Source organism: Molossus molossus, unplaced genomic scaffold (assembly GCF_014108415.1).
Source record: "Molossus molossus isolate mMolMol1 unplaced genomic scaffold, mMolMol1.p scaffold_m16_p_18, whole genome shotgun sequence".
In the NCBI taxonomy this organism is placed as follows: Eukaryota; Metazoa; Chordata; class Mammalia; order Chiroptera; family Molossidae; genus Molossus; species Molossus molossus.
Genome location: NW_023425353.1, coordinates 49419003 through 49446964, shown reverse-complemented (window position 1 = coordinate 49446964; position 27962 = coordinate 49419003). Strand labels below are relative to the sequence as shown.

At 36.2% G+C, this 27962-nt stretch overlaps 1 protein-coding gene across 2 annotated transcripts; it reads left to right on the top strand.

The window, feature by feature from the left end:
• Positions 1–128: 128 nt before the first annotated feature.
• On the top strand, positions 129–27962 carry AZI2 (5-azacytidine induced 2). 2 transcript variants are annotated; one of them, XM_036266095.1, is made up of 8 exons: positions 129–331; positions 7472–7689; positions 9257–9382; positions 9809–9908; positions 11053–11201; positions 15674–15732; positions 24590–24708; positions 27049–27962. In XM_036266095.1, exons 2-8 carry the CDS (start codon positions 7477–7479, stop codon positions 27462–27464), a joined length of 1182 nt encoding a protein of 393 aa, XP_036121988.1. In that variant the 5' UTR covers positions 129–331; positions 7472–7476; the 3' UTR covers positions 27465–27962. The 2 variants fall into 2 exon arrangements, with proteins under 2 accessions (XP_036121988.1, XP_036121986.1); XM_036266093.1 differs by having other exon boundaries at positions 129–401; positions 27049–27961.

The following is a 27962-nucleotide window of genomic DNA, read 5'->3' as shown; positions in this document are numbered from 1 at the left end:
CTCGACAGGGGCCCCCCTCCGCGGTGCGCAACGCGACCACCGGCCTGTGCGGCGCGGAGGAGGCTGGTGCCGGCAGGCCGGGGCCTCGCGCGCGTGTTGCTGGGTAACGGGCCTGCTCCCGGCGGCTGCTCGGCCCCCCCGGCCTGCCTCTGCCTGCCACTCCTTCCAGAGCCGCCGGGGCCCCAGCCAGCTGCTAGGCCGTCTGTGCTGGCGCAGCCGAGGCCAGAGAAATGGGAATCCCTGCGCGGTGTACCCGGAGCGGCTGCCTTCGCGGGGGAAGCGGCGGTGTCTTCGAGGAAACCGGAAGCCTCTGGTGACCCCTGGCGACCCGGTTAGTTTTCGGTCCGTTTCCAAACACTGGGGAATCGAAACTCGGAGGCCCTACGTAGCCTGTCTTCGGGGTGAGTGACTCTCCTTGGCCAGGGTAGGGGCGTGGGCAGTGCCAGGAACCGCTGCCGCTCCTGTTGCTGTCCCGAAGAGACACGTTTTCTGGCTAGGGAGCGGCCCACCCTGGCACCCTCGCACCCTGGCTGTTCCAGGCCCATCTCGGACCTTCGCTTTACTTCTCCTTATTCCGTACTCTGACTTACGGGGGCACCTTCAGTTTTGTTTCATTCACTGACACTGCATTTATCTCTAAAACGGAGGAGGGACGCGTGGCTAGGACGGTACTGCCTGGGGCATCCGAGCAGTGGACCGAACCCTCCTGCACAGTACCGACGGCCAACAGTAGGTGTTCGTCGTTTCTGTTTGTTGTATGATCTTCGACCTTAACAATTGTTAAGTGACTGCTACAGGCAAGGTAGGCTAAGACCCCTCCACCCACCCTAGAAACGGGCAACTCAAATACTCAAAAGTGAGATAAGATACTCGGGAAAACTGCCATACAAATGAAAACATAAATAGCTCCAGGATGTGTTGTTGGAAATATGCTAAGATGACAAAAAAACAGTGACTTAAGAGGACTGAAATTGACCCTTGCCTCTTAAACGTAAAAGACGCGTTTTGTTGTTGTTGTTAATTGGAATGAGCAAGATCTCAAGGCATAATTTAAATTCCAGCTCTCTAAACATATCTAATTTCCCAACTGTTGTGATCAACTCACATCATTTGTAAATTAGGAATTTTGCATCCCTCACAGAAAAATTTTAATATGTTGCTGCTAAAATGGGGAGTTGTATACAAATGTAACATTTTAATATTAAAGAGACAGTAGTATAGTGTCATCGGAAATCCACTGGATTAACTCAGAACATTCACTCAGGATCTGAGTGCTGATTTTTCTACTTATTCACTTGACTCTCTGGGTAAGCGATTAAATCGCTTTCAAGTGGTATTAAGGTTTACTCTCCAAGGTACCAAAGCAACATTTCGAAGAGTTTTGCTGGCCCTGGAGTCAGTTGGATGATTTTCATTCCTGGCTCCCATACTCTCTCAAGTCTGCCTGTCTCAGTGGCTCCACCTGTGATATGAGGAATTTCATGCCCACCTTAGAGGTTTTAATATAGATTTAATGACTTGTTAAGAATAAATGAGAGCCCTGGTCAGTTTGGCTCAGCGATAGAGTTTCGTGCAGGGACCAGAGAGTTCCAATGAGTTCCCAATTCAATTCCAGCCAAGGGCAAATACCAAGGTTGTGGTTCGTCCTGGCTCTGGACCTGTGGGAGGCAGCCAGTCAGTGTGTCCCTCTCCCATCCATGTTTCTCTCTCTCTCCCTCCCACTCTATCTGAAGATAAATGGAAGAATATCCTTGGGGTGAGGATAAAAGAAAAGGCAGTGTAGAATAGAAAAAAGAGAGTAACAAATAGGCCTTGATTTCAAACCCTACCTCTGTCACACACTGCCAATGATTATAGGCAAATTTACCTCACCTCTTTGCACCTCAGTTTTTTTTATCTATGGTAATAATAATACCATTTTAACCTAGTTTGGTGTGTACCGTATATCTTTTACTAATTTTCTGGCAAAAATGTGAATTCCATTCTATCTCTAGGTTGTTATTCCATATTCAGATTAAAATTTTGCCTTCACAATTTAGGAAGGTGACATCACAGGATATATAGTTCAACCCTGTCATTTTCTTGGTGGGAAAACGTAAACCAGGGGAGGTAAACTAATAAGGTGTCAAATTGTATACTAGAATCTGGATTTCTCAGTCTTGGGTGGCCAGTGCTCTTTCTACCACTGAGCTCTGCCCTGTACAGGTTATTTTTTGGAAAATCAGAATCCATGCTATGTTGCCCCTCAGAACGTGGTATTAAGAGCATAAATTTGGCCCTGGTGGATAGTTGGTTGGAATATCCTCCCCATACACCAGGGTTGGAGGTTCAATCCCCAATCAGGGCATGTGCAGGAGTCAACCAATGAATACCTGGATAGGTGGAGCAACAAGTCAGTGTTTCTCTTCTCTCTCTAAATAATAAATAAATAAATAAATAAATAAGAGTTTTTTTGGAAGAGCATAAATTTGGAAGTTCCCAGAACACTTTGAATTTCCTGAGTGATAAGAGCTATGAGAGCATCTTTTCTCATAATACAGGGTGGGCAAAAGTAGGTCTACAGTTGTAATACAAATAAATTATACAATATTTAATAAATAAAACAAGAATAAACTGTTTTGCCTGGGTGGTATAGCTTAGTTGGTTGAGTGTTGTCCCATGCACCAAGCGGTTGCTGGTTCGATTCCTGGTCAGGACAGATGCTGGGGTTTGGGGCTCTATCCCTAGTAGAGGAGCATGCAGGAGGCAGCTGATCCATGTTCTTCTCTCATTGATGTTTCTGTCTCCCTCCCTCTCCTTTCCTCTCTCTCTAAAATCAATAAAAGCACATTAAAAATTAAAATAAATTTGCATGTTCATGACTGTAAACCTACTTTTTCCCCCCCTTGGATTTAATCTCATCCTCATTTCCTGAAATCCGATCAGCCATAAAGGTAAAATGGGTGTCTTATTTATAAAAAGCCCCTTTGCACCAGGACTGGGTGTATATTAATGAGATGACTTTTGGACAGCACCTAAGGATGATGGCTGGTTGCCCAGAGGAGAACCACCCATTGGAATGTTTAGTCCCACAGAACTCAGGGTAGTGGAGAAGGGCTGGAGATTGAATCAGTTTCCAGTGATATAATCAATTATGCCTATTACGTAATGAAGCCTTCATAAAAACGCAAAAAGGAGAGGGTTTGGAGAGTTTCCAGGTTGGTTAATCAGACCACTTCCATGTTCCACTATGCTGGCCCCAAACTCCAGGAGGATAGAAGCTCCTTTTTTGGGATCTTGACCTATATATCTTTTAATTTAGTTATTGATTCATATCCTTTAATTATTAGGATAAGCAATTTTCCTGCTGCCTTCCAGTGCATTCCACTTTGTGTTTATAGTATATAAAATAAGTATATATGGAGTAATGGTAGAAAAGTTGGAAAAATTTTTATGCAAACAGTTTCATATTTAGAGAGAAACCACCATATGCAACCTTATGGTGATTTACAAATAAAATAGGCAACAGATATAAATATATAAACCAGTTATCAATTTTCCTAAAAATGACCAATTATCATATTATATAAAATGTGACATTGTTATATCAATATACCTCCTTCCCTCTAAGGTACTTAACAACCTTCCATGGGATTCCTAATTTTTTAGTTCTTGATGAAGTTAAGTGTGTAAAAAATTCATTGTGGCCCTGGCCGGTTTGGCTCAGCGGTTGGAGCGTCGGCCTGCGGTACAGAGAGACCCGGGTTCAGTTCCCGCTAAGGGCACGTACCTCGGTTGCAGTTTGTCCCCGGCCCTGGTTGGTCGTGCGGGTGGCAGCCACTCGATGTGTCCCTTCACGTCGATGTTTCTCTCTCTCTCTCTTCCTCTCTCTCCCTCCCGCTCCATCTGAACAAAAAATGGAAAAATATCCTCGGGTGAGGATAAAAAAAAAAAAAAAAAAAATTCATTGGGGAGGAAAAAAACTAATAGGTTCTGAAATCCAAGTGTTTGTGCTACTTATTAATGATCTGGTTTTGGCTAAGCTTCATAACCTTTCCAGATCCCAGTTTCCTTATCTGTGAAATGGGTGTAATAAGATTTTTTACATTATAGGGTCATCATGAAAATTAAATGGGATAATACTTGTAAAACTCTTAGCACAATACTGAGTAATTCATTTGGCTGTGAATATATTTTACAAATGTTTTGTAAGTATTCTTTTTTTTTAATCATGTCCAGAATAAAGACCAAATTCTGTAGTCATCTCCCATCATCAAGAACCATCACAGTTTGTCTCCATTCTGTTTTTCCAATTGTATCTCTTGCCATGCCTTTTCTCATCGTTTCTCCCCACACTTTTTCTAGGCCTTTGAACGTGTTCCCCCTGCTGAAATTTAGCAAACAGTTAAGGTTTAAGTACAGTTAAGTATAATGAAAGTAACCACCTTCTTCACATTAGAGAATAGGGTTAAGAGTCATTTGATCTTGCCCTGGCTGGTATGGCTCAGTTGGATGAGTGTAGGTAGTCCCATGCACCAAAAGGTCATCAGTTCCATTCTAAGTCTGATTCCATGTCAGGAACATGCCTGGGTTGCCAGCTCAATCCCCAGTAGGGGGTGTACAGGAGGCAGCCATCGTCACATTGATGTTTCTTTCTCTCAAATCAATAAAAAAAAATTTTTTAATTATTTTTTAAAAATAGTTGACTCATTTGATCTTTTGTGGTACCTTTTTTGCTTCTTTGAAAATCACTCTTCCGCCCTGGCCAGTTTGGCTCAGTGGTTGAGCGTCGGCCTGTGGACCAGAGAGTCCCGGGTTTGGTTCCTGCTAGGGGCACGTACCACAAAGGAGGGGAAGGGAGGGGAGGGGAGGGGAGGGAGGGAGGGAGGAAGGAATCACTCTTCCTCTCTATCCCTCAATCCTCATAGCATTCTGTATTGTTTTAAATATTACTTACCTTAAAGTGCACAAACTGTGGGACATCTTTGACAGTGTAGAACAGTTTATGCTTATTTCTTGTTTCTCAGATATCTTCAGAAAAAAAATTATTCAAGTTGAATAAATCCTGCACATTTAGTTGGGCATTGAGATATTATAAATCAGATGTCTACGATGGGCACGAGTTTACCTCTGCTTAAACTAGACTGCTTCCTACACTTGTCTAGCTATCTAGTCTTATTTTACTTAGTCTGCTTTTAAGATATGTGCATATGTGAAAGAGTCTTATATGGAGATACATGTACATGCTTGCAGTTTGTGATAGGGGAATAACCCATACTCTCCTTTTGGAAAGGAAATAAGAGAATTTCAACTAGCAGTAACATGATTGGAATTATGTTTGTTATTCTGGAATAGCGCTGACCTCAGAGAGGAAAACTTACTCTTTTTCCATCATTAGGAGAAAGTACAACTTGTACCAGAAGCAGCAGGAGTTAATTATGGTTATGGGGATCTGTCCCTTTTGGGGGATATTGTAGGTAGCCTTGTCCTTTCTTGTTTTTGGACTTCATTGATAACCTGGGAAAGATTCCAGGTTAAGAGTAGGAGTTAATGAAGATTGATGGAATGGTACATTTCACCTACTCAGACTTGTAGTACACACATTTACTTTTTTGCCTGCCTTTTCCATAATACATTTTAGGAAACAAATTGCTGGACACTCCAAATTCTAACTTTAGTTGTAAGCAATAGGAAGGTTTTAGTTTTAAAATCATAAAACTAAAATACACAGTGATAGAAGACCAGACCCAGAACAACCACATAAACAAAACCTTTCCTCAGTATTTATATTCTGAAATAAAGCAAAAACAAACTTTATAGACATTGATTGATACAGGGAGGGAGATCAGAAGTTTTGGAGGAAAGCAGGCCTAGTGAAACAGATTCTGCACCTGTGTTTACATCTCAACTCTCCATTTACTATGTTACTATGGAAACTTAAATTCCTTCTACATCAGTTTCCTCACCTATAACACTTTTAGAAAAGTGACTAACACTAGTTAAGCAATCAAATGTTATCTTAGGCAAGGGCTGGTAAATGAAAACATTTTTCAGGAATCAATTGCTAATCTAAGGTAACACGCAGTTCCACTGATAGTCTTCATTTGAAATGCTTTATTTGGTGTTCTGTTTTAACAGATTTTGGGGGTTCTCTTATGGTCTGCAGTTTCTCTCTGTCTTTCTCAGGAGGTCTTAAAAGGTTTCAGCCACTATTTCTCCTTCTATAGTGTTTTTCAGGAACATAACTCTCAGATGGGAAAGTAATGCTGAACCTAAAAATAAAAGTAGATGTACAGAGCGAGTGTATTATTCACTAACTAATGAAGTAACTTCCTTCTCATGGGTTTTAGACTCAGAGTTTGATTTGAATCCTACTCTACCCACTCTTCATTCAATAATCAATATTGAGCATCTTCCACGCAATGAATTGGGGACACAATGATGAGCAAAAAACAGCTATAACCTCTGCCCTCACAGAGCTAATAGTTCTACTAGCTTTAATTTGGGCAAGCGTAAATTGCTTTACGCTTCAAATCCCAACCAAATGTAGATGATGCCTACTCAGTAGAATTGTATAGATGAATTGAAATAAGATAATGTTAAAAGAATGTAGTACATGGTACAGGGACATAGTGGACACTCAAATGTTAATTCCTTTGTCTTCTCTTTCGAATGTCATTAACAAATAGCAGTTACTGGAATGGAAAGGATATAGTAGAGGATGCATTAAAATGTCTGTAGTAGTATGGTAATGAATTATGCTAAAAGAGTTTTTGAAATTTGTAATTTGGGAAGCTATAATGCTTGCAACTTATATCTAAGAAAGGAAATGTTGATGAGGAAGAAATATATGGGTATAAAGAGTTTTTTATTCTGATTGAAAATGGTGTTTCACAACTTTTTATAAAACATACTAATAGCTGAGATTATGGTTTTATATGCTTTACAGATGTCAACTCATTTAATATTCTTAAAAACTCTATGAAGTAGTTGCTATTATTTTTTTTTTTTTTTTTACTTTATTGATTTTAGAGACAGAGGAAGGGAGAGGGAGAGCTAGAAACATCAATGAGACAGAACATCGATTTGATGCCTCCTACATGCCCCTGACTAAGGATCTGGCCCACAACCTGGGCATGTGCCCTCACCAAGAATTGAATCGGCGACCTCTTGGTGCATGGGTCAGTGCTCAACCACTGAGCCACACCAGCTGGGCTATTTCTTATACTTTATAAATAAGGAAACTGAGGCAGAGAGGTTAAGCAATTTGCCCAGAGTCACACAGACACTAAATAGTAGAGTTTGGATTCAAACCCTGGCAGTCTGGTTTCAAAGTCCATGCTCCTAACCATATACTATACTGCCTCTAAAAGAAACAAGAATTCTTAAACATTGCCTCAATATTCACATTATTCTAAATATACTTCTTTTTTTCTGCTCATTGAATAAATGTATTTTATTTTATATTTTATATTTTTATTCTTTTAAATAGCTATCATGGATACACTGGTAGAAGATGATATCTGCATTCTAAATCATGAAAAAGCCCATAAGAGAGATACAGTGATTCCAGTCTCAATATATTCAGATGAGTCTGTTGCTTCACATTTTGCCCTTGTCACTGCATATGAAGACATCAAAAAACGACTCAAGGATTCAGAGAAAGAGAACTCTTTGCTAAAGAAAAGAGTAAGATTTTTGGAAGAAAAGGTAATTATTTATTACCTTCATTATGTGTTATGACTTAAAGAATAATTCACAATATTTAATATTGTCCTGTCTTCGAAGGATAACTCACTGCTAACCTCAAAACCCTAGGCATTGTACCTATAGCAGTTTCACATATCACGTGCTTGGGGAATGTTTATAGAAGATTATTTAGCGATTTGGAGGGAATACATGCCAAATATTTTTCTTACCTCTTTTTTCAGATTGCTTCACCTTCATAACTATATATTTTTTATTCAGGATTTAAAAATCTGTGCAAAAGTTATAGCCAATAAAGGAAATTCAAAGGAGGAAGCTCCTGGAACACTGTTCTGATATGTTTAATAAAGTCTTCACTAGGACTTACATCTTTACCTCAACATTCTCTTTTGCTTTTGAACACACTTAACAAGAAAAATGCTTTTAACTGAATAAATTTCTTCTGAGGGGAAGGGAGAGAGAAACATCGATGTGAAAGACACGTCGATTGGTTACCACCTGTGGGGATCAAACCTGCAACCCAGTTATGTGCCCTTGACCGGGAATCAAACCTGAGATCCTTCGGTCCACAGGCTGATGCTCGAATTACTGAGCCAAACCAGCCAGGGCATAATCTGACATTCTTAAATGTTGTAGAATATACAAGTAAGGTTGTTGATTCAATTATAAATCATTAGGTCTACTTGGCTTTGTGTATTGGGAAATCTTCCTCACACATCCATTTATTTTTGAGTTTTAAAGTTTTAACTTAGTTTATGTCTTCAGATCATTATAATCACATTTTACAAACAGCAGCTTCAGCAAAAGGGGAAGGAAGTGGATTCCTTAGCAGCCAAGGAAATGAATCATCTTCTTATGAAAACCCCAGGATGGCACAAGATAGAGCTTAATTCATTTGGGGGAATGAGAGAAGGGGGGGTCCAGTTGTAAAAATAATCAGAATGTATTTGTATTCATATGAATTTATTTTAATGGTGATTAAATAAATTTGTGACATACTGGGATAAAGTAAGAAAAAGTAACATTTTGGAGCTCATAGCTGTGTGTATTTTTAACTTAAGAAGAATATTGGGATTCAGTATAGTTAATGTTGGAAATATTTCTGTAGTTTGTGACCAGTAATCAATCCTATTAATTCCTATTCTGGAATAATACAGGACTTAATGAATTAACCCATCTAATCCTTAAAAAGTCAAGTATACCTTAACTTGACACCTTTTGTGATCATGGAACTTAAATAATATGGCTTGGAAAACACCTAAGGACTACAAAAGAATGATGTACAGTGTTTTAGTATGATAAATTACTATGTTATAAAACAGATACTGCAAAGTATAAAATAATGAGTAAGTAAAAACGTAAAATAGAATTCTTTTAAAAATATTCTGTACATTTTTGCTTTCTTAAATCAGTAAAGCTTAATTGTGTGGAAGTGAAATGTTCAGTTAATTATATTCCAGGCTTTATCCCTACATTATAATGATTAAAGTAAGATATGAAGCCATCAGAAGACTAATTATTTTATGTAGAATACCCTCTTAAGCTTTCTTTTCTAATTTTACATCATTAGCTGACAGGAGCTCGTTTAGATGAAGAAACAAGTTCTGTGGGACGAGAACAAGTAAATAAGGCCTATCATGCATATCGAGAGGTTTGCATTGATAGAGATATTTTAAAGAGCAAATTGGATAAAATGGTAAGTTGGTTTGAAAAGAATGATGTCTATATATTGCAATTGTTTTCTCATTCAAGAGGTTAAAGTTAGAAATAAAAGAAATATTTGTTTCTTAAATAAAAAGTTAAAATAATAGTAATGTTTACATCTTATTTCTATGCAAAATAAATAATTAGTAAATAATGATCTTTAGGACTTCAATACATCTAACACCACTAACTTATTTTGAAAAATCAGAACATGGTAGAATTTGCGAGTGTTTTTTAAGCTGGTGAATAATATAGCCCATGTTAGAAAAAAAAGAGATTAGTGAAAAACTGAGTTCATTTTCCCACCTTGCTTTTAAAAGGCTAGAATCAGTTTTTCAACATCTATCTGAAAATTGATATATAATATCAACCTACAGATTTTATTGAATGTATTTTGGCATTTTCCCTACTTCACTAGAACAAAGACAACTCCGAATCTTTGAAAGTATTGAATGAACAACTGCAGTCTAAAGAAGTAGAACTTCTCCAGCTAAGGACAGAGGTGGAAACTCAGCAGGGTATGCCAATTACTTGTTATAAATATTCTAACGGGATTTATACATATTTCCATTTGTGTGTTATATCCATGATCAGTTTTCTTTATCAGTATGCTACAACTTTCTTATTTTTTTAATTTTTAGGCTTTTACTAATTTCTCTGTTCTGCTTACCCAGAGTATCAACTCCTTTTAACTTTGCGTTAAATATAAGTTGTAATTTTCCCAGGGGCAGGGGGGGGTATTCAGGGCTAGTTCGTGAAGTTTGTGATGAAGTAGGTAAAGAAAGGAGTAAAACCCCATCCTTGTCAAAACCCCTTGCCCAGTGAGTGGTATATCCTGGCTTTTCCTGCCCACTGATCTTTTACCCACTGTTAGGCACTGTCACGGACTAGTTACAATTACTTTTTTTTTTTTTTTAATTTCTGAAGATTATTAAAATGGGCAGATGAGTGATGAGTTGTTGGGGTGAAATGTTAGGTCTGTGGGATATGAGTATTAGCATATTCACATGAACATTCTGATGAAACAGCTGAAAAGCAGGCCTCTGAGAGATCTATTGATAGGAGATTGATTTGACATCTCTTATGTTAGCTAATTGGGACTTTTTTTAGGTAAACTGAGAAACTAAGTCAGGATAAGTCAGTATTTAGTTGTCGAGGGTCTACAGTGGAAGGGTTATAAATAAAATTGGTTTGACATAAAGTTCTAGGCTTAAGTGTCAAGCTTGATACTCTGAAAGGACTAAATGGAGTGATTAGCTGAGTGAAACTTCAGTTTACTCTATTTTTACTCTATTTCAGTTTACTCTATTTTTGTCACTGTCTTAACATTAACTTATAGAAAGATTATTAATCTGTTTATAATTTCAGCATATGCTTGAGTAGTATTGTATTATATATTTTGAAGTTTCCACACTGACAAATTTATACTTTAACTTAAACAGAAAATTAGGGATAGGGTGAACAATAAACTCTAAAACAAGATAGCTAGATTTCTTATTCTAATTAGCACAGATTTTTTAATTACTACGGGTTTTTTTTTTAACTATTTTGTATATTTTATATTATTTTTTCATTATCTGCGTTTTACTAGCATAATCTTTATAGAATTGCAAATAATGTAGAGGGCAGAAATAAAAATTGTAATGTCCATCTTTTTTCTAGTGATAAGGAATTTAAATCCACCTTCATCAAACTGGGAGGTGGAAAAGTTGAGCTGTGACCTGAAGATCCATGGCTTGGAACAAGAATTAGAACTGATGAGGAAAGAATGTAATAGTCTCAAAGTAGAGCTACAGAAAGCCAAACAAACGGTACTGCAGCATTATTAAATTGAAAAATTCAGATTCTGTGTGTATTGTATGAATGACTTTTAACTAGGTATTAAATCATTGAGTTAACAAGTTGTAACTACTTAGAATTACAGTCTCTGAAAAATTCACCTTTATTCTCCCCGTCTTTGCTAAAATCTGATACACTGTATACTTTTAGTATAATCCCACAATTATATCATTTTACTGTATAGAAAAATTAACTTTTATAAAGCTTATTATTTATTCATTTATTAAAGCTATTTTTCAAATTCCCTTTCCTTCAGTTTCCTTAAGTCATATTTTCTCTGTATGGTTTAAAGAGAACTCAGGTTTTAAGTTTCCCTCTTATTTTCCTTAATAATTTGATTAATTTAGACACCACAAGAGACAACTTGATTTTTAGAAGTCTTAAAAAAGACTTTACAGAGTCCACTAATTTTCAGAAGGCTAATACTTTGGGACAAGTTTAATTTTCAGCAAATATCTGAGAATTCAAGAATTTGATGGGGAGCAAAATCAAAAAACCCTGCTTATTAGCTGCTTAAGTGTGGTTAGCTTTAAAGTCATCCACTAAAACACAGTTGCCTGTCCTCACCAAGAGTCTATTTACTGATACTCTACATTGGATACATGTTTTCAGATATAATGACAGATAGTGCTAAGGACAAAAAAGAAGAGATGACAGGGAAGCAGGGGAGTATGAGAGCAATGCAGCAAATGCAAAGTTCAAAATAGTTATTACAAGAAATGTAAAAGCCTAGTAATCTGGAATCAGATAGCCATTATGTAAGCATATATTTCAAACTCAGGTAACCGGTTAATTATTTCTCAGCTCAACCATTTTGCCCATCTGAGCATTTCAGTACTACTGAGCTTGTCACCTGCCTCAGGTTCCTCTGGGATGTCACTAACTGAAAGAGGCACTACTTCCAACACTTTGTGACAGCCAGTGTTGTCACAAACTGTGCTCTGAATCTCAACTGTCCTTACATGGAGCTGACAGTTCCCTCGTTTCTATAATGCAGTCTTTATTCAAGATGGCCACTGGTTAAGAGTGAGCCAGGTATCAAAAGAGTAATACAGCATTCTGCCTTGGCCTTGACTGAATGAATTCCTCTGAACTGGACAAAGAATTTGTCTTGGAGCCCCCAGCTCCAAGGGAGAGTATAAAAATTACAGTCAACTCTTGTTAGAGCCAAATTTTTCTCTTTCCTATTTGACATCTCAAGTTGATTTTCCCAGCTTTGAACCTGTGACAACATACCACAATTCCTTCAAAGGCTTTCGGCATCCTTTCCCATAAGCCCAGCTGCCAGTAGTCCTGAGAAGCTTCTCTTAAAAAGATGTTGTTTGTAACTAAAGATTTGCACCTTGAAGCTTTGAATTATAACTGTTGGTATATACATTCTACTTGAAATAACTTGATAACTTTTATACATAATAGGTAATTTGACATAATAGGTAATTATATATAATGGCTATTTCCTTATGGATTAGGAAGCAGTACCATGGGATCACAAAAACTTGGCTCGTAACTGTGTAACGTTAGGAAAGTCTTTTAACTGTTCTGAACTTGTTTTTATAAAGTAGGCATTAAACACCTATTTTTTCATGAAGGTTAAATTAGATAATATATGAAGCATTTAGTATAATGCTTAGTACATAGTTCATAGTATAATGCTTAGTACATTTCAATAAGTGAATGTTTTTAAAAAAACTAAAAAAAAACACGTAATTAGGGTAATTCAGAAAAGCAGTGCTTTTCAGGGTATGTATGTATGTTATAGTTCAGTTCTTATTACTCTCTTCCACTAGATGGTGCTAGGGGACAATTTTGCTTTTAGTTTAATTCATCATAAATCACAAAACAGACCTGAAGGTAGAAAAAACTTTAGAAATCACTTCTGATGAAATTGAATCTGAGAGACTAAGAAGCCTTAGGAGTCAAAGGTGAGATGGGGGACTATTAAAGAAAAAAAGGTCCCCACCTTCATAGGAGGAGTGTATTTGGCAGGGGGAAGTGAAATATAAAGTTAAAAATGCTCACAACTAATATAAGAAAATGAACCAGGAAAGGGAAGGGTGGAAATGCTTAATTCATCAAGGGTTCCAGGTTGAAATCTTATCCTGACATTGTGGAATGTGTAAATCTGTTTCAAAGGTGTTGCTGGTCAGAGTCAGCACCAGACTCAAAAAGCAAGCCAAGGAGAGAAATTTATGTGCACATGAATAATCTTACTTATATCTACTGTAGCTATATTTACAAATATTTTTCAGACAATACTTTCCTTGAAACATATAACACCTTATGAAAAGTGATACAGCATCCTACATGGAAACCACAGTGTTTTTTGGTTTAAGTATTTAGTGAACTCATTTGATTAATGTTTGGTATTAATGAGATCAAGGTTCCAGGGTCAATTCCACTATAGGCCTTTAGACTTTCTGTATCCCCCAGTATTCTAGTCCCTGTTATACAGTACAGTTGATGCTTTGAGAAAAACAGACATCACCACTAAACACTAAACAAGTGTAGGAAACACTGGATCAGTAAAATGGAGTTGGTGTAGATATCTAAGGTACCCAACAGCCCATTCACAATGTGCTGTAGTATACTGAAGGTTCTCAGAAGTCCTCTAGTATAGAAATCTATTTAACTGGAGCAATGTTTCCCAAGATTGTGTAGCCATGGGCCCGTTTATGGGAAACTCCACATCATGTGGCACTAGTTACGAAACAGATCCATTACTGCCCTTTAGAACATGGCAAACTGATGACTGACCAGGAACCAGGTCTTTGAATATTAGAGACAATTCCTTTGTGCTTAATGCTAGTTTATATTAGGTTTTTCTGAATTGTTAGGCAGTAGCTGGAAAAATATTTTTCCAACTCAAACAGTCAGATTTAAAAAATATGTATCATTGGCTTTAAAAATGAAGGTTTCCAGCCCTGGCCAGTGTGGCTCAGTTGCTTGGGCATCGTCCCATGCACCAGTAGGTCACCGTTCATATTCCCATGACAAGGGCACATGGTTGGGTTTTAGGCTCAATCCCTGGTAGGGGGCATGCAGGAGGCAGCTGATTGATGTTGTACTCTCACATTAATGTTTCTCTCTCCCTCTCCCTCTCTCTCTCAAAAAAAAAAAAAAAAATCAATAAACTATTCTTTATAAAGGTTTCAATTCTACATATATGTTTAAGTATACACTAATTTAAATGTATATTTTAATCAGTGACACAAAAACATTAAAGTGACCTGACTTGATTCCTTTATCTCCAGTGGAGAACAGAAAATAAAAATGTCCAAGGTCATGTGCTTTGGACTTCGTCTGACTCTAGGTCCAGTTGTTTCCCTTCTCTAGCACTCCACAAGATACTACCTAACCATTAAAGTATTTTTAGTTGGTATTTTCTGAATAATCAGAGATCCAAAAATGCTTTACCTCTTGTAATAGAAAACATTTTAATATTTACTCTCCCAAGTTCATAGTACTCACAAAGTCCTTATTTTTAATGTTCCACTTTAAACCATATTTACTTTATGTAAATAAAAAAAACACTAAAATTTGGTTCTCTCAGTTTATACTGGCCACTTCTGCCAACTGAATTAGTACCTGTGATAGTGATTTTTATTTCTTATAGACAATTAAACGAGAATGCGTTGAAAACAAGTGTGTTGCAGAGTTATCTTAAATATAAGTCTACTTCTTAATATCTTTTACAGGTTTTTTTCTGTCATATCTCTAATCTACACCACTAAAAATTAAAATATATAAGGATTTTATATACTTATCTATGTGGAACAAGGAAGTTTATGCTGATCTTTTTTTAAAGTAACCTGTTAAATTTTGGTACTTTTTAGAAATAATACCAAAAGGTGAAATACCAATAAAACTTCCATTTTTTTCATGGAATTCATTCAGATGTACCTTAAACATTAATTTGTTATTTGTTAGCCTTTTAAGAATAAAGACTTCAGATTAATGTATTCAGAAATACATTTTGTACAATTTCAAGTTCTTTCACATGAGAGCAATTATTTTTACTTTTTTCTTTCTTTACTGATTTTAGAAAGAGAGGAAGGGAGAGGGAGAGAGAGATAGAAACATCAATGAGAGAGAACATCGATTGGCTGTCTCCTGCGTGCCCCCCACTGGGGATTTGGCCCACAACCTGGGCATGTGCCCTGACCACAAATTGAACCAGCGACCTGTTGTTGCATGGGTCAACGCTCAACCACTGAGCCATACCGGCTGGGCAATATAGCATTAATGACTTTAAATAACTGGAATTAATTTTGAAATATCTTATATAGGTCTGGAGAGATGTCATTAAAATTGCATATAAAATCTTGATTTATGCTGTACAGTTTTAGATGTATTCTATCCATCTGAAATATGTCTCTGGTAATACAAAATATTGATGATAAATAGAATCTAACAACGTTTAAACTTTTTTAAAAACAAATGACAGGAACCATCTCAGGAAGACAATCTTCAGAGCAGAGATCTCCATAGACAAAGCATTTCAAGGTATGAACATTCTTTAGCATTTGAAAATAATACATTCTTCTTCCGTAGTCCACTTTGTATATGTACTTAGATTTATTATGATTTAACCTTAAAAACAAATGGATATTATTTGGGTACTGCATGTAATGTCTGATCACAGTAAATAAGACACATTTAACTGTTGCTTAAATAGGCCTGAACTTTAGTAGTAGAAAGGTGCATAATGCAATGCCTTAAACAAAATTTTTGAACATCCAATAATATTTTAGGTCAGAAGATTAAACTGTGTAGAAATATTCTGTAATAAATCCTGGTTTTGTACATGAAGAATTATACCATTTCCATACACAGTAATATCACTTTGTCTTAAGGATAAATTTGGATAGTCTTACTCTTTGGTATAAGAGAAATTTTAGGAGAGTTATTTATCCCCCTGGGGTAAGAACAAAAGTAGCTATCAGAGTTAATACTACTTCAAATCTTTTTTCTCAAATATATATCATTTTTACTTAAGTAACTTAGGTACCTGATGATTTTTGTTTCAGCTTTGTTAGCATTCCCCTCTGCATGGATACTTCCATCCACTGGAAAATATGATTTGACTTCACTGTTTGATTATTTGGCTTCCAAAGTTTACTGACCTAAAGTAAAGTAAATAATGTGAATTCATACCTTTTCCTATCAAAACCTGGGAGAAATGATCAGTTAGGGAAAACAATGTAAGGAAACACCATGCAGCCATTCTTCTGGGTCCAGGGGCAAGCTGACCTTTTCAGTGAAGTTGGCAAACAATAAATGTTTTAGGCTTGGTGGGCCATACTGTCTCTAACAGTACTTTGATTATGCTTTCAACTTCTAAATTTACAGCAAAGAGGTTTTTCTCTTTTTATTTTTAACAATGTGCCAAATAGTGTCCATTTAAATTTATTTCTCAAAGTTGTCTTCTTTCTCAAAGTTATTTGGCTTATTGGTACTCAAGTACCCTATGGGGTTTTTGTAGATGGGTTTGCATTTCTTATGTAAGCAATATGGATTGCAAAACTGATTGGGTTTCCCCCTTCTGGTTAGCAGCTAGAAAACTAAAATCAAAATCTGTGGCTTATCCTTCGTAAATTTTATATCTTGTACTTTTATGTTAGACTAATTCCTAACTGCATATTATCTTCCTTTTCCTAACCTTATTATTTTTGCTTATTTCTAGTTTATAGTCCTGTGTTTTATTAATCATTTTAAGTTACCTCATGTACTTATTTTTTTTGCAATTTTTATTTGTTTTTGTTACAGATGTTTCTTTCTCCTCCCTAGAAACCCTCCTCCCCATTCTCCCTCCACCCCCAGCGTAGTTGTCTATGTCCATTGGTTACACATACATACATATCAGTTCTTCGGTTTATCTCTTCCCTTCCCCCCTCTGAGGTTTGTCAGTCTGAACTGTACTCCTTTCTATGTCTCTGGGTCTGTTTTGATTATATTCCACAAATAAGTGAGATCATGTGGTATGTCTTTCTCTGATTGGCTTATTTCACTTAGCATAATACTCTCCAGGTCCCTCCATGTCGTCTCAAAGGATGAGAGATCTCTCTTTCTTACAGCTGCATAGTACTCCGTTGTGTATATGTACCACAGCTTTGTTATCCACTCATCTACTGATGGACACTTGGGCTGTTTCTAGATCTTAGCCATTGTAAATAGTGCTGCTGTGAACATAGGGGCACATATATTCTTTCTGATTGGTGTTTCAGGCTTCTTAGGATATATTCCTAGAAGTGGGATCACTGGGTCAAATGGCAGTTCAATTTTTAATTTTTTGAGGAAACACCATAATGTTTTCCATAGTGGCTGCACCAGTCTGCATTCCCATCAGCAGTGTACTAGAGTCCCCTTTTCTCCACACCCTCACCAGCACTTGTTTGATAATTTGTTAATGGCAGCCATTCTGGCAGGTGTGAGGTGACACCTCGTAGTCATTTTAATTTGCATCTCTCTGACAATTAGTGACATTGAGCATTTTTTCATGTCTCTTGACCATTTGTATGTCCTTTTTGGAGAGGTGTCTCTTTGGGTCCTCTGCCCATTTTTTAATTGGGTTCTTTGTCTTCTTTTTGTTAAGTTGTATGAGTACTTTATGTATTTTGGAAATTAGCCCTTTATCTGATATATCGTTGGCAATTATGCTCTCCCATATAGTGGGTTCTCTTTCCATTTTGATGCTTGTTTCTTTTGCTGTACAGAAGCTTTTTAGTTTGATGTAGTTCCTTGTATTAATTTTTTCCTTTTGCCTTAGGTGTTGTTGTATCAGTGAAAATTCTGCTGCGTGTGATGTCTGAAATTTTGTTGCCTGCATTTTCTTCTAGGATTTTTATGGATTCACAAGTCACATTTAAGTCTTTTATTCATTTTGACTTTATTCTTGTGTATGGTGTAAGTTGGTGGTCTAGTTTCATTTTTTTCATGTAGCTGTCCAATTTTCCCAACACCATTTATTAAAGAGGCTGTCTTTACTTCATTTTATGCTCTTGCCACCTTTGTCAAATATTGAGCACAATGTCTTGGGTCAATTTCTGGGTTTTGTGTTCTGTTCCATTGATCTGTATGCCTGTTCTTATGCCAGTACCAGGCTGTTTTGATTACTATGGCTTTGTAGTATAACTTCATATCCACTATTGTGCTCTCTCCTACTTTGGTCTTCATTTTCAAGATTGCTGTGGCTATTCGGGGTCTTTCTTGGTTCCATATAAACTTTAGGAGTATTTGTTCTAGAGTTCTGTGATATATGTCGTTGGTATTTTAATGGGGATTGCACTGAATCTTTAGATTGCTTTGGGTAGTATGGACATTTTAATGATGTTAGTTCTTCCAATCCATGAACAAGGTATATGCTTCCACTTTTTTATATCTTCCTCTGTTTCTTTTCTCAATGACCTGTAGTTTTCTGTAAATATGTCCTTTACTTCTTTGGTTAAGTTTATTCCTAGGTATCTTAATTTTTTTGCCGCAATGATAAATGGGATTGTTTTTTAGTGTCTCTTTCTGTGAGTTCATTATTGGTGTAAAAGAATGCTGTCGATTTCTTGATGTTAATTTTATATCCTGCTATCTTGCCAAATTCATTTATTAAATCTAGTAGATTTTTGATAGAGTCTTTGTGGTTTTCTATGTATACAATACCATGTCATCTGCAAATAATGACAGTTTTACTTCCTCCTTTCCAATTTGGATCCCTTTTATTTTTTCTTCATGTCTAATTGCTGTGCTATGTTAAATAAGAGTGGTGAAAGTGGGCATCCCTGTCTTGTTCCTGTTCTTAAGGGAAATGCTTTTAGTTTTTGCCCACTGAGTATGATGTTGGCTCTAGGTTTATCATATATGGCCTTCATTATGTCAACATATGAGCCCTCTATTCCCACACTGCTAGCGTTTTTATCAGCATATCGGAGTGTTTAATTCATTTACATTTAAGGTTATTATTGATACATACTCATTTATTGCCATTTTTGTTTATTGTGGTTATATTTTTCATCCTATTTCTTCTACTAATTACAGCAGTCCTTTTAACATTTCTTGCAGTGCTTGTTTGGTGCCAATATATTCCCTTAGCCTTTTTTTGTCTGGGAAGCTCTTTATTTCACCTTCTATTTTGAATGATAGCCTTGCTGGATAGAGTAGTCTTGGATTCAGATCCTTGTTTTTCATGACCTTGATTACTTCATGCCATTCCCTCCGGCCTATAGTGTTTCTGTTGAGAAGTCAGCTGATAGCTTTATGGGGGTTCCTTTGTAGGTAACCTGTTGCTTATCTCTTGCTGCCTTCAGGATTCTCTCTCTCTTTAATTTTTGTATTTTAATTATTATGTGTCTTGGTGCGGGTCTGTTGGTTTGGGTTTTTGTTACTTGGGGCTCTCTGTGCTTCCTGTACTTGTATGCCTTTTTCCTTTACCAAGTTAGGGAAGTTTTCTGTCACTATTTCTTCAAATATATTCTCCACCCCTTGCTCATTTTCTTCTTCATCTGGAACTCGTATGATGCATATGTTATGTTTCCAGTTGTCCCACAGTTCTCTTAAGCTGTCTTCCTGTTTTTTAATTATTTCTTTTTGCTTCTCTGATTGGGTGAGTTTTTCTACCCTGTCTTCTAATTCACTGATCTAGTCCTCAGCTTCCTCTACTCTGCTGGCTATTCCTCCTTACAATGTGTTCTTTGTTTCTGCTATGTCATTCTTCATTTCTGCTTGGTGGTTTTTTCTTTCCTATTGGTTGACATTCAGTGTTTATATCTTTACTCATGCTGTTTCCTCGTATCATCACTCTGATAACTTGCTTTACTGCATTTTATTTATCTCTTCTTCAGTAGAGTTCTCTTCTTTCATTTGGGATTTGTTTCACCATTTTGGCTATCTCAGTGTGTTTTGGAGCCTGCCAAATTTTTCCTGTGGGTGTTGGTGTTCTGCTGGTGTGGCTCCCTCTATTGAGTTTGGATGAATGTGGGACGACCCATACTAAACACCACTGTCAAGTCTTACTTCCTGGGTAGATTTTCTACCTCATGTACTTTTAAGTAGAACCATTCAGGTGATAAATTAAGTTTACTGTATTAGGTGGAAAGTACATAGGAGTGTTTCCATTGAGCCATTAACAAAAAGTTTACATTTGTTAAGGTTTATTTTTTCAGTTATTTGGAAAACTCCCTTTTAGGAACACTACCTTTTTAATATTTTATCATATTGCCAGGCAAATGAGGTACTGTATTGTTTCTCTAACACAGAGTAACCTTTTAATTATTGGAGGCCTTTTGTATGGTATTCATTGCATACAACATCATTTAACAGTAGCAGCCCTGCCTATCAGAAATTTGGCCAATGCCCTGCCAACTGTTTTGATGTCAGGTTTAGATTGTTGTCCCCTGCACTGAAACCAGATATAGGTATGGGGTAAACTTATATTGTAGAACTTCCTAAAATATAAATCCATGGTTTAGAAAATATGGATTAGGTTTGTGTTTTTTAAACTGTGCTGTATTCCCCTTAGTGATTATGAATGACTATTTGTGAGTTAAACATTTTAAAAGAAATGAATAAAATGGACTACAGGCATACTTCTGAGATATTGCGGGGTCAATTCCAGACCACCACAATAAAGTGATTCACACAAATTTTTTGGTTTCCCAGTGCATATAAAATTATATTTATACCTTGCTGTAGTCTATTAAGTATGTAGCAAGCATATGCCTAAAAATAAACTGTGTACATACCTTAATTTAGAAAATATTCTATTACTAAAAAATGCTAACCATCATCTGAACCTTTAGCAAGTTGTAACTTTTTTGCTGCTCGGAGGATCTTATGTCAATTTAGAAAAAAATGCAGTATCTGCAAAGTGCAATAAAGCAAAGTACAATAAAACGAGGTATGCCTGTAGAACATACCGGAGTATACCATACATAATAAGGGGTAAGTATGGTTCCCATAACTTGCTTTCGTTTGGGTTGTAATGTAAAGTAATTGCTTTGGTGTACCTTACAGTAAAAAATCATGAAAGACACTTGTTCAGGGAAATCACAGTTTATGAAATATACAATTCTAAGTCTCTAGCCCTTGGCTAAAACTATGCCATACTTTCATTTCAGTTCCTGTGGGTATATAATACTTCAGTAAATTTTCAAAAGCTAAAGAAAAATATGTATGACTGAAATAAAAACTCAGTGAAGTAGATTTTTCTTATACAAGGAATATTCACTTCGGTATTAAAGAGCTAAGTGTATAGTATCAATTAAGAAAACTGGGCTTTTCCACAATTTCACTTTGTAGGCAGGACATGTCCCCTTCTTGAGATGTGGATAAACAGGTTTCATTACATTTAAGATTTAGAGGTGTGAAATATTATAGTAGAGCTAATAAGGTTGTGTTAACAGTATGCATTTTGTAGGTGTTTGATGAATATATGATGGTGATGTGAAAAATGTTATCTCCCAAAAGCAATCAGTTACTAGACTGTATAACTAAAAGATGGCTTTGAACAGCAGCATGTTAGAGTGAAGTAAATTCTCCTAGGCCTGTTTCCTCAAGTAAAATTAGGTTACCTGCTTTGCCTAGTTGGTATGAGAATGGGAGTGAAATGCCAAGCATATAATAATAAATGCTCAAACATTATTTTTCTTTCACCTATTGTTTTTAGGGTTCTCATTTGGGGTGTTTTAATGTAGCATCTCAGTGTTTAAGTAGTTTTATAATTTATTTATTTTTTAATTTTTTTTTTATCCTCACCCGAGGACATTTTCCCATTTTTTGTTCAGGTAGAGTGGGAGGGAGAGAGAGGAAGAGAGAGAGAGAGAGACATCGATGTGAAAGGAACACATCGAGAGGCTGCCACCCGCACGACCGACCAGGGCTGGGGACAAACTGCAACCGAGGTACGTGCCCTTAGCGGGAACTGAACCTGGGTCTCTCTAGACTGCAGGCCGACACTCTAACCCAACAGACCCATTTTTTGTTCAGATAGAGTGGGAGGGAGAGAGAGAGAGAAACATTGACGTGAAAGGGACACATGGAATGACTGCCTCCCGCATGACCCAACCAAGGCCCAGGGACAAACTGTAACTGAGGTACGTGCCCTTAGTGGGAACTGAACCCGGGTCTCTCAGGACCGCAGGTCGATGCTCTAACCGCTGAGTCAAACCGGCCAGGGCTATAATTTCTTTATAGAAACCATATATATTACTAGGATTTTGCTTGCATGGTATTTAAAGCAAAACTAAGTTCACACCCCAGTCTGGAGTGGCGGTAGGGGGCCGTGTTACAGTTTATACAATCTCAAAGATGCCTTGGTAAGAGGAGGTTAGAACTCTGCTAAAGGTTTGTGGGTGACAACTTTCCTTTTCCAATCTAACTTAAGTAATGATTTAAACATTTTAGTGAAATAGACAGAATTAAAATTTGTAACACACCTATTGTTAGTTGTTAAGTAACTGCCATTACTTTGTTATCCACAAGAGGGAGAGCTTATACTTAGTAATAATTGTAGACATTTATAGCTGTAGCTTTTAATTTAGGTGACATAAGGACAAAAGAAAAAGACTAAACAAATGTTAAACGTTGTGACCTAGTTGTTAGTGTAACCTAATTTAAAGCAGTCTTCATTAAATTGAATTGGAAAATCTGTATTAGATATTGCTTTTAACACCTCTATAATAATTCTTTTATTTTACATGCTTAACTATTTTAAATATGTTTGATATTCTGGTATCCAAACATTACCCTGGGTATTTGCTTTTCTTTTCTCTAAGTTAGATACTGATTTACTATCTCGTGCCAATAATAAAACACTATTTTTAAGCAGTATTACTCCTACTGGGACTGTCTGAGCTACTACTGGGAAGTATGAGCACAGGAACAGTGTTTATTCTCACTGCTGTGTAGTATGAGTAACTCTGGAAAGCACACTGAATGCCCAGGATTGCACTGAGGACAACAGCTCTCTTCACACTGCAGATGGGTTCCTATGTGAGACACTCAGTGTAGCACCCATCTCAGATGTTTACTGGTGAAGTAGTTAACTAATTTTTGTGAAGTAATTATTTCACACCTATCAAAAACCTGCAAAAAGCCCTGTGATTTTTAATAGACTACTGGTTAACAAGTGATGTTGACAACAGACTAAAACCTGTAGATTTCTCTCAGAGGCAGTATAAAGTTTATTCCGCAGCTTCCATTGAAAGCATTGTCTGAGTAGGAGACATTCTGAGAAAAATATATGTAACCTTACACAATTCAAAATAATTGCTGTTTAATATATCTGTTGCTTCTTTAATTAATATAGGATATTAGTTTTAAGTATCAAGAGTATTATTCCCTGAAGTTTATTTAAAAAGGTTATGTATAGTTAGACAAAAATTAAAGCATGAAGTGACATGTCTGTCAAATTTGATTTCATTATAACTAAAATTATACTAACCTTTACGCAGCAACAGTGGTCGTTTGAACACTATGGTACCTATTGTTCTTACATCTAATATTTTATGTATTCTAGTACAGCAGAGTAAGAATATATGTTGAAGATTTTGATTTATTTAGTTAATTAAGAACCTAAAAAGGAAGATCATAAATATCCAAATAAGAATGTTTAATGGAAGATGAAACATAAAAAATAAGGTTTAAAATAACTAACATGATTTCTCAGATAACTGAGGTAAAATACTTTTAATCATAAAAACAAGAGGCATTTGTGAAGTTTTTATGTGTTTCATATGATCCTCTCTCTCCAGCTTCTCTTCCTATACCAGGAAATCATCTGCCTCTTCATGTCTTGTGCTGTCATGTCACATTGGTTTAGTACCAACAGTATGAGACAGCCCAGTCAAACAGAAGAGAATGGAATACATGAAACCTAAATTTCATTTTAATGGGGCTTGGGCATACATTCAATTTCAGTTCACAGTGTCAAAACAGAGTAATCATACGATAAATACACATTTAAAACCCATACATGAATATCACTTTAGTCTTGATCCGACACTAAGGAACACATTCCTTACTATTAAATGTATTGACACCACTGCACTGTAGTCTATAATAAATCTCAATCTGAGACGAGAAGTATAAGAAACTCTCATTGGTTAGAATACTTCTTTTTATAATATACTGTTTAATATCTCTCGGTTAATTGCTAGAAATTAGGTCAGTGTTATTATGTGAATAAGGTCTTTTCACTTGTTATAATGTCCTAAATAAGTATCTTTTAATTATTTTAATGAAGTTTTAATTTACATCATCTCAAAACTAATTCAAGCAGAAATGCAGATATGATCATTTCTATTATAAAGTTATTCTCTTTTGTTCATAAAGAGAGTAGTGACCATTAACTTTTCTTTTTAACCCCGTATTTCAGTGATAATATGCAAAATGCATACTGGGAGCTGAAGAGAGAAATGTCTAATTTACATCTGGTGACTGAAGTACAAGCTGAACTACTAAGAAAACTGAAAACCCCAACTGCAATCAAGAAAGGCAAGTCAATGTTTGCAGGAAACCACTGATTCCAGCTAAACACTTTAAGAGCAACTATCATATCTTATCAAAATCTCATCAAATGAGTTTGATAAGCCAAAGTATTTATTGTATGTTCACAGCCTATCCCTTCTCTGCTTTGACTTCAGTCTCATACTGGTCAACTTCACACATAAAAGGTGTTGCTGATGTGTTTTTTCTTCAGTACTGTATTCTTTTCCCCTTGTGGCTTTTTTTCTCAGCCAAGTGTTGCTTATGTGTATAAGGCTGAGGTGTTAAGTTTGCTCTAGTTGACCTTTTACCACAACTACTTCATATATTTTTTAAAAAGACACCCAAAGCTATTTTTCATTACAGAGTACACCCAAGACCTAGCTCCGTAAATTGTTTGTTTTGAAAAAAGTAATTCTGATTCATTATTTGGTTGTTTTCATTTTTTTGTAAAGTTATTTTTTCTTTCCATAAAAAGAATAGGGTATTTAGAAGAGAGGCTATGTGCTTATCCCTTTCAGCCTTCCAGAAATTTTCATTGCTTTGCTGTTCATATTTAACTCCTTGGCTGACAAAACTTTCTGAGTTTTGTGTTAACTAGTAGTGGTTACTTTGCCAAAGCTATTTTTATACCTCAGAGAAAAATCAGTGCATTTACACCTTTTATTACAAAATAGATGTGTTTCTGAAAAGAGTGTGATATAAATTTGAATGCTCTAAAATATACTTTTTAAAGTAATATGACTTTTTATAAAAAATAATCATTATCCAGTTTAAAATGGTTATTTGTACCTCGTATTATCCCTAAAGAGTGCATAAAAGAATTGTATTTTATAAATAGTTCTCCTCAGGAGTGTACACTAGTGGGGGGAAATGTTGCACATGAAGGAAAAAAACTAAATTCAGAATTTGTTTCATTTTCTACAGTTACTTATAAATCAGACAAAATAATATGGTGCTTTGGCAGGCCCTCACTTTACGGTTCATTTTGTCCTTGAGTTGCAGTGGCCAAGGTTATATATAAGACAATCTATAAGTTGACAGAAGAAATAAGAATTCTCTTTAAAGGGACTCATTCAGGAATTTTGCAGTGCCTTTCAGTGTGGCTCTTTGTTTATATAACAAATATAATTTCTAATAATAAAGGAGAAATGCTCTTTCAATATCTAGAACTGGTTCATTCTTGTGTCCCTTCTGAGCTGGTGAGTATACATTTTTAGTGCTTTGAACCATACATTTTCGAGCACGTTTCCTATGACAGTGGCGGGCTCGAGGCCACCACTCCTCACCACAAAACTCGATGCTCTGAGGAGGACACAGAGGTGAGACTAGATTACCTTTTTTCCTGACCTACAATATCACCCTGTCCAAAAGCTGAACAATGATACTTCCAGTTCCCTCAGACACCTTCCTCTCCTCCCAAGAAAAAGACAATGAGCTTATTTTATAATGTGGTTCAGTTGCTTTCTTCTAAAACTACAGCAAGTCAAGCCTCAGTTGCAGTTGGCATCCTTTTTGGACTTGAGAAAAATTTATCTTTTCTGCCCCGCCTAAATTGGAAGAGCAGCAAAAGCTCATGCTACTAAAGTGTTGGCTGTGGCTAAAAAATTAGTTTTAGAGCAGTCTGTTTTCTAAGCCATTACATGTGTATTAAAGACCTTTTTTTGTTATTTTTTTACTTGACCTATATTGTGTCCATAGCAGAATTTACATTTACCACTATATGTGTTTCATAAGAAATAGGATTATTTTATACCTTTTATTTAAACTGTTTTATTTATGAAAGTCCGAATACATATTATTTGGGTCTCACTAATTCACAATATAATCCTTTCTCAAGAAATTGGACCACCTATGGAAAAAGATTTAAATAAGTAAAGGAATATGATATTTAACAACAACAAAAAATCACTAAAACTTAAGAACAGCTTTCTGTCTTCACTGAAGTGGAAATAGTCTTCAAGCCTTCTCTAGCCACATAAGAGCCCAGAACTGGATCTTTACTTGTATTTTAACAATTGGTTTCCAACTTTTAAAAAATTTAAATTCTTTGTCTTTGATAGCTCAATGATACAGGCGGGAAAGGATTACTATGCTGTATCCATTTTCCAAATGAGAAAAGTGATACCTGGAGTAGTGTAGTGATTTAACTACAATGTCAGTATAGCTTATTCAGGATTAGAACTCAGATCATTTGTCATCTGTCTTCAAGTTATAGTGCCCCAATGATTATACTAACTTGGGAATGTTAATTTTCTTCCAGTTATAAATTCAACCAAATTAATGAAATATATTTTATGATCACAAATGCTATAACAACTGACATTTGGCCTGTGCTTTCTTTTTTAGCCTGTGCCCCTATAGGATGCATGGAAGACCTTGGGAAAGACAGCACAAAACTGCACCTGACGAATTTTACTGCAACATACAAAAAGCACACCCCTCTTTCACCAAATGGCAAAACTCTTTGTCACACCACATCTTCCCCTCTACCAGGAGACGTAAAGGTTTTATCAGAAAAAGCAGTTCTCCAATCATGGACAGATAACGAGAGACCCATTCCTCATCATGAATGTACAAACTTTCAGGACCACAACTCTTATGGCAGAAATTCTCTGGAAGATAATTCTTGGGTATTCCCAAGCCCTCCTAAATCAAGTGAAACAGCATGTGGGGAAACTAAAAATAAAACTTTGCCTTTACCCAACCTGCCACCACTGCATTACTTGGATCAACATAATCAAAACTGCCATTATAAGAATTAACTCTGAAGAGATTCATGATTTGGTCATGAGGTTGCTGTACCTCCCACAATGGCTCTCTTGAGAAATTATTTAATAAACTGAAAGCAAGTTTTAATGAAACTTTTACGGAGTTCTTCAATGTACACATTTGTACATACTGTACCATATTATGTAGTTGATTCTCCAGTATGAAAGAGCAACCCTCCAGCTTTATATTCTGGCTAATAATCAGATATATGCTACTGATAATGAATAAACTTGAGGTGTTTTAAAAAGAGAATTCTATCTGATAATGAGTGTAAATTTCTGCCTCTCACATAAAGAACGAAACAGTTTTTAGCTGTGGTTTTAAAAGCATGTGAAGTGCTTAAATAGCTGTTCATTAAAAATAGAGGAGGCCATTAATGTAAAAGAAAAATTATATAAGTTGTTTGAAGCTGCATAAAAGAGCAAATGGCAAATAGAGTTATATTTCTGTTGACCTAGTGCGTAAGATATTAAAAATATAAATAGTGGAAT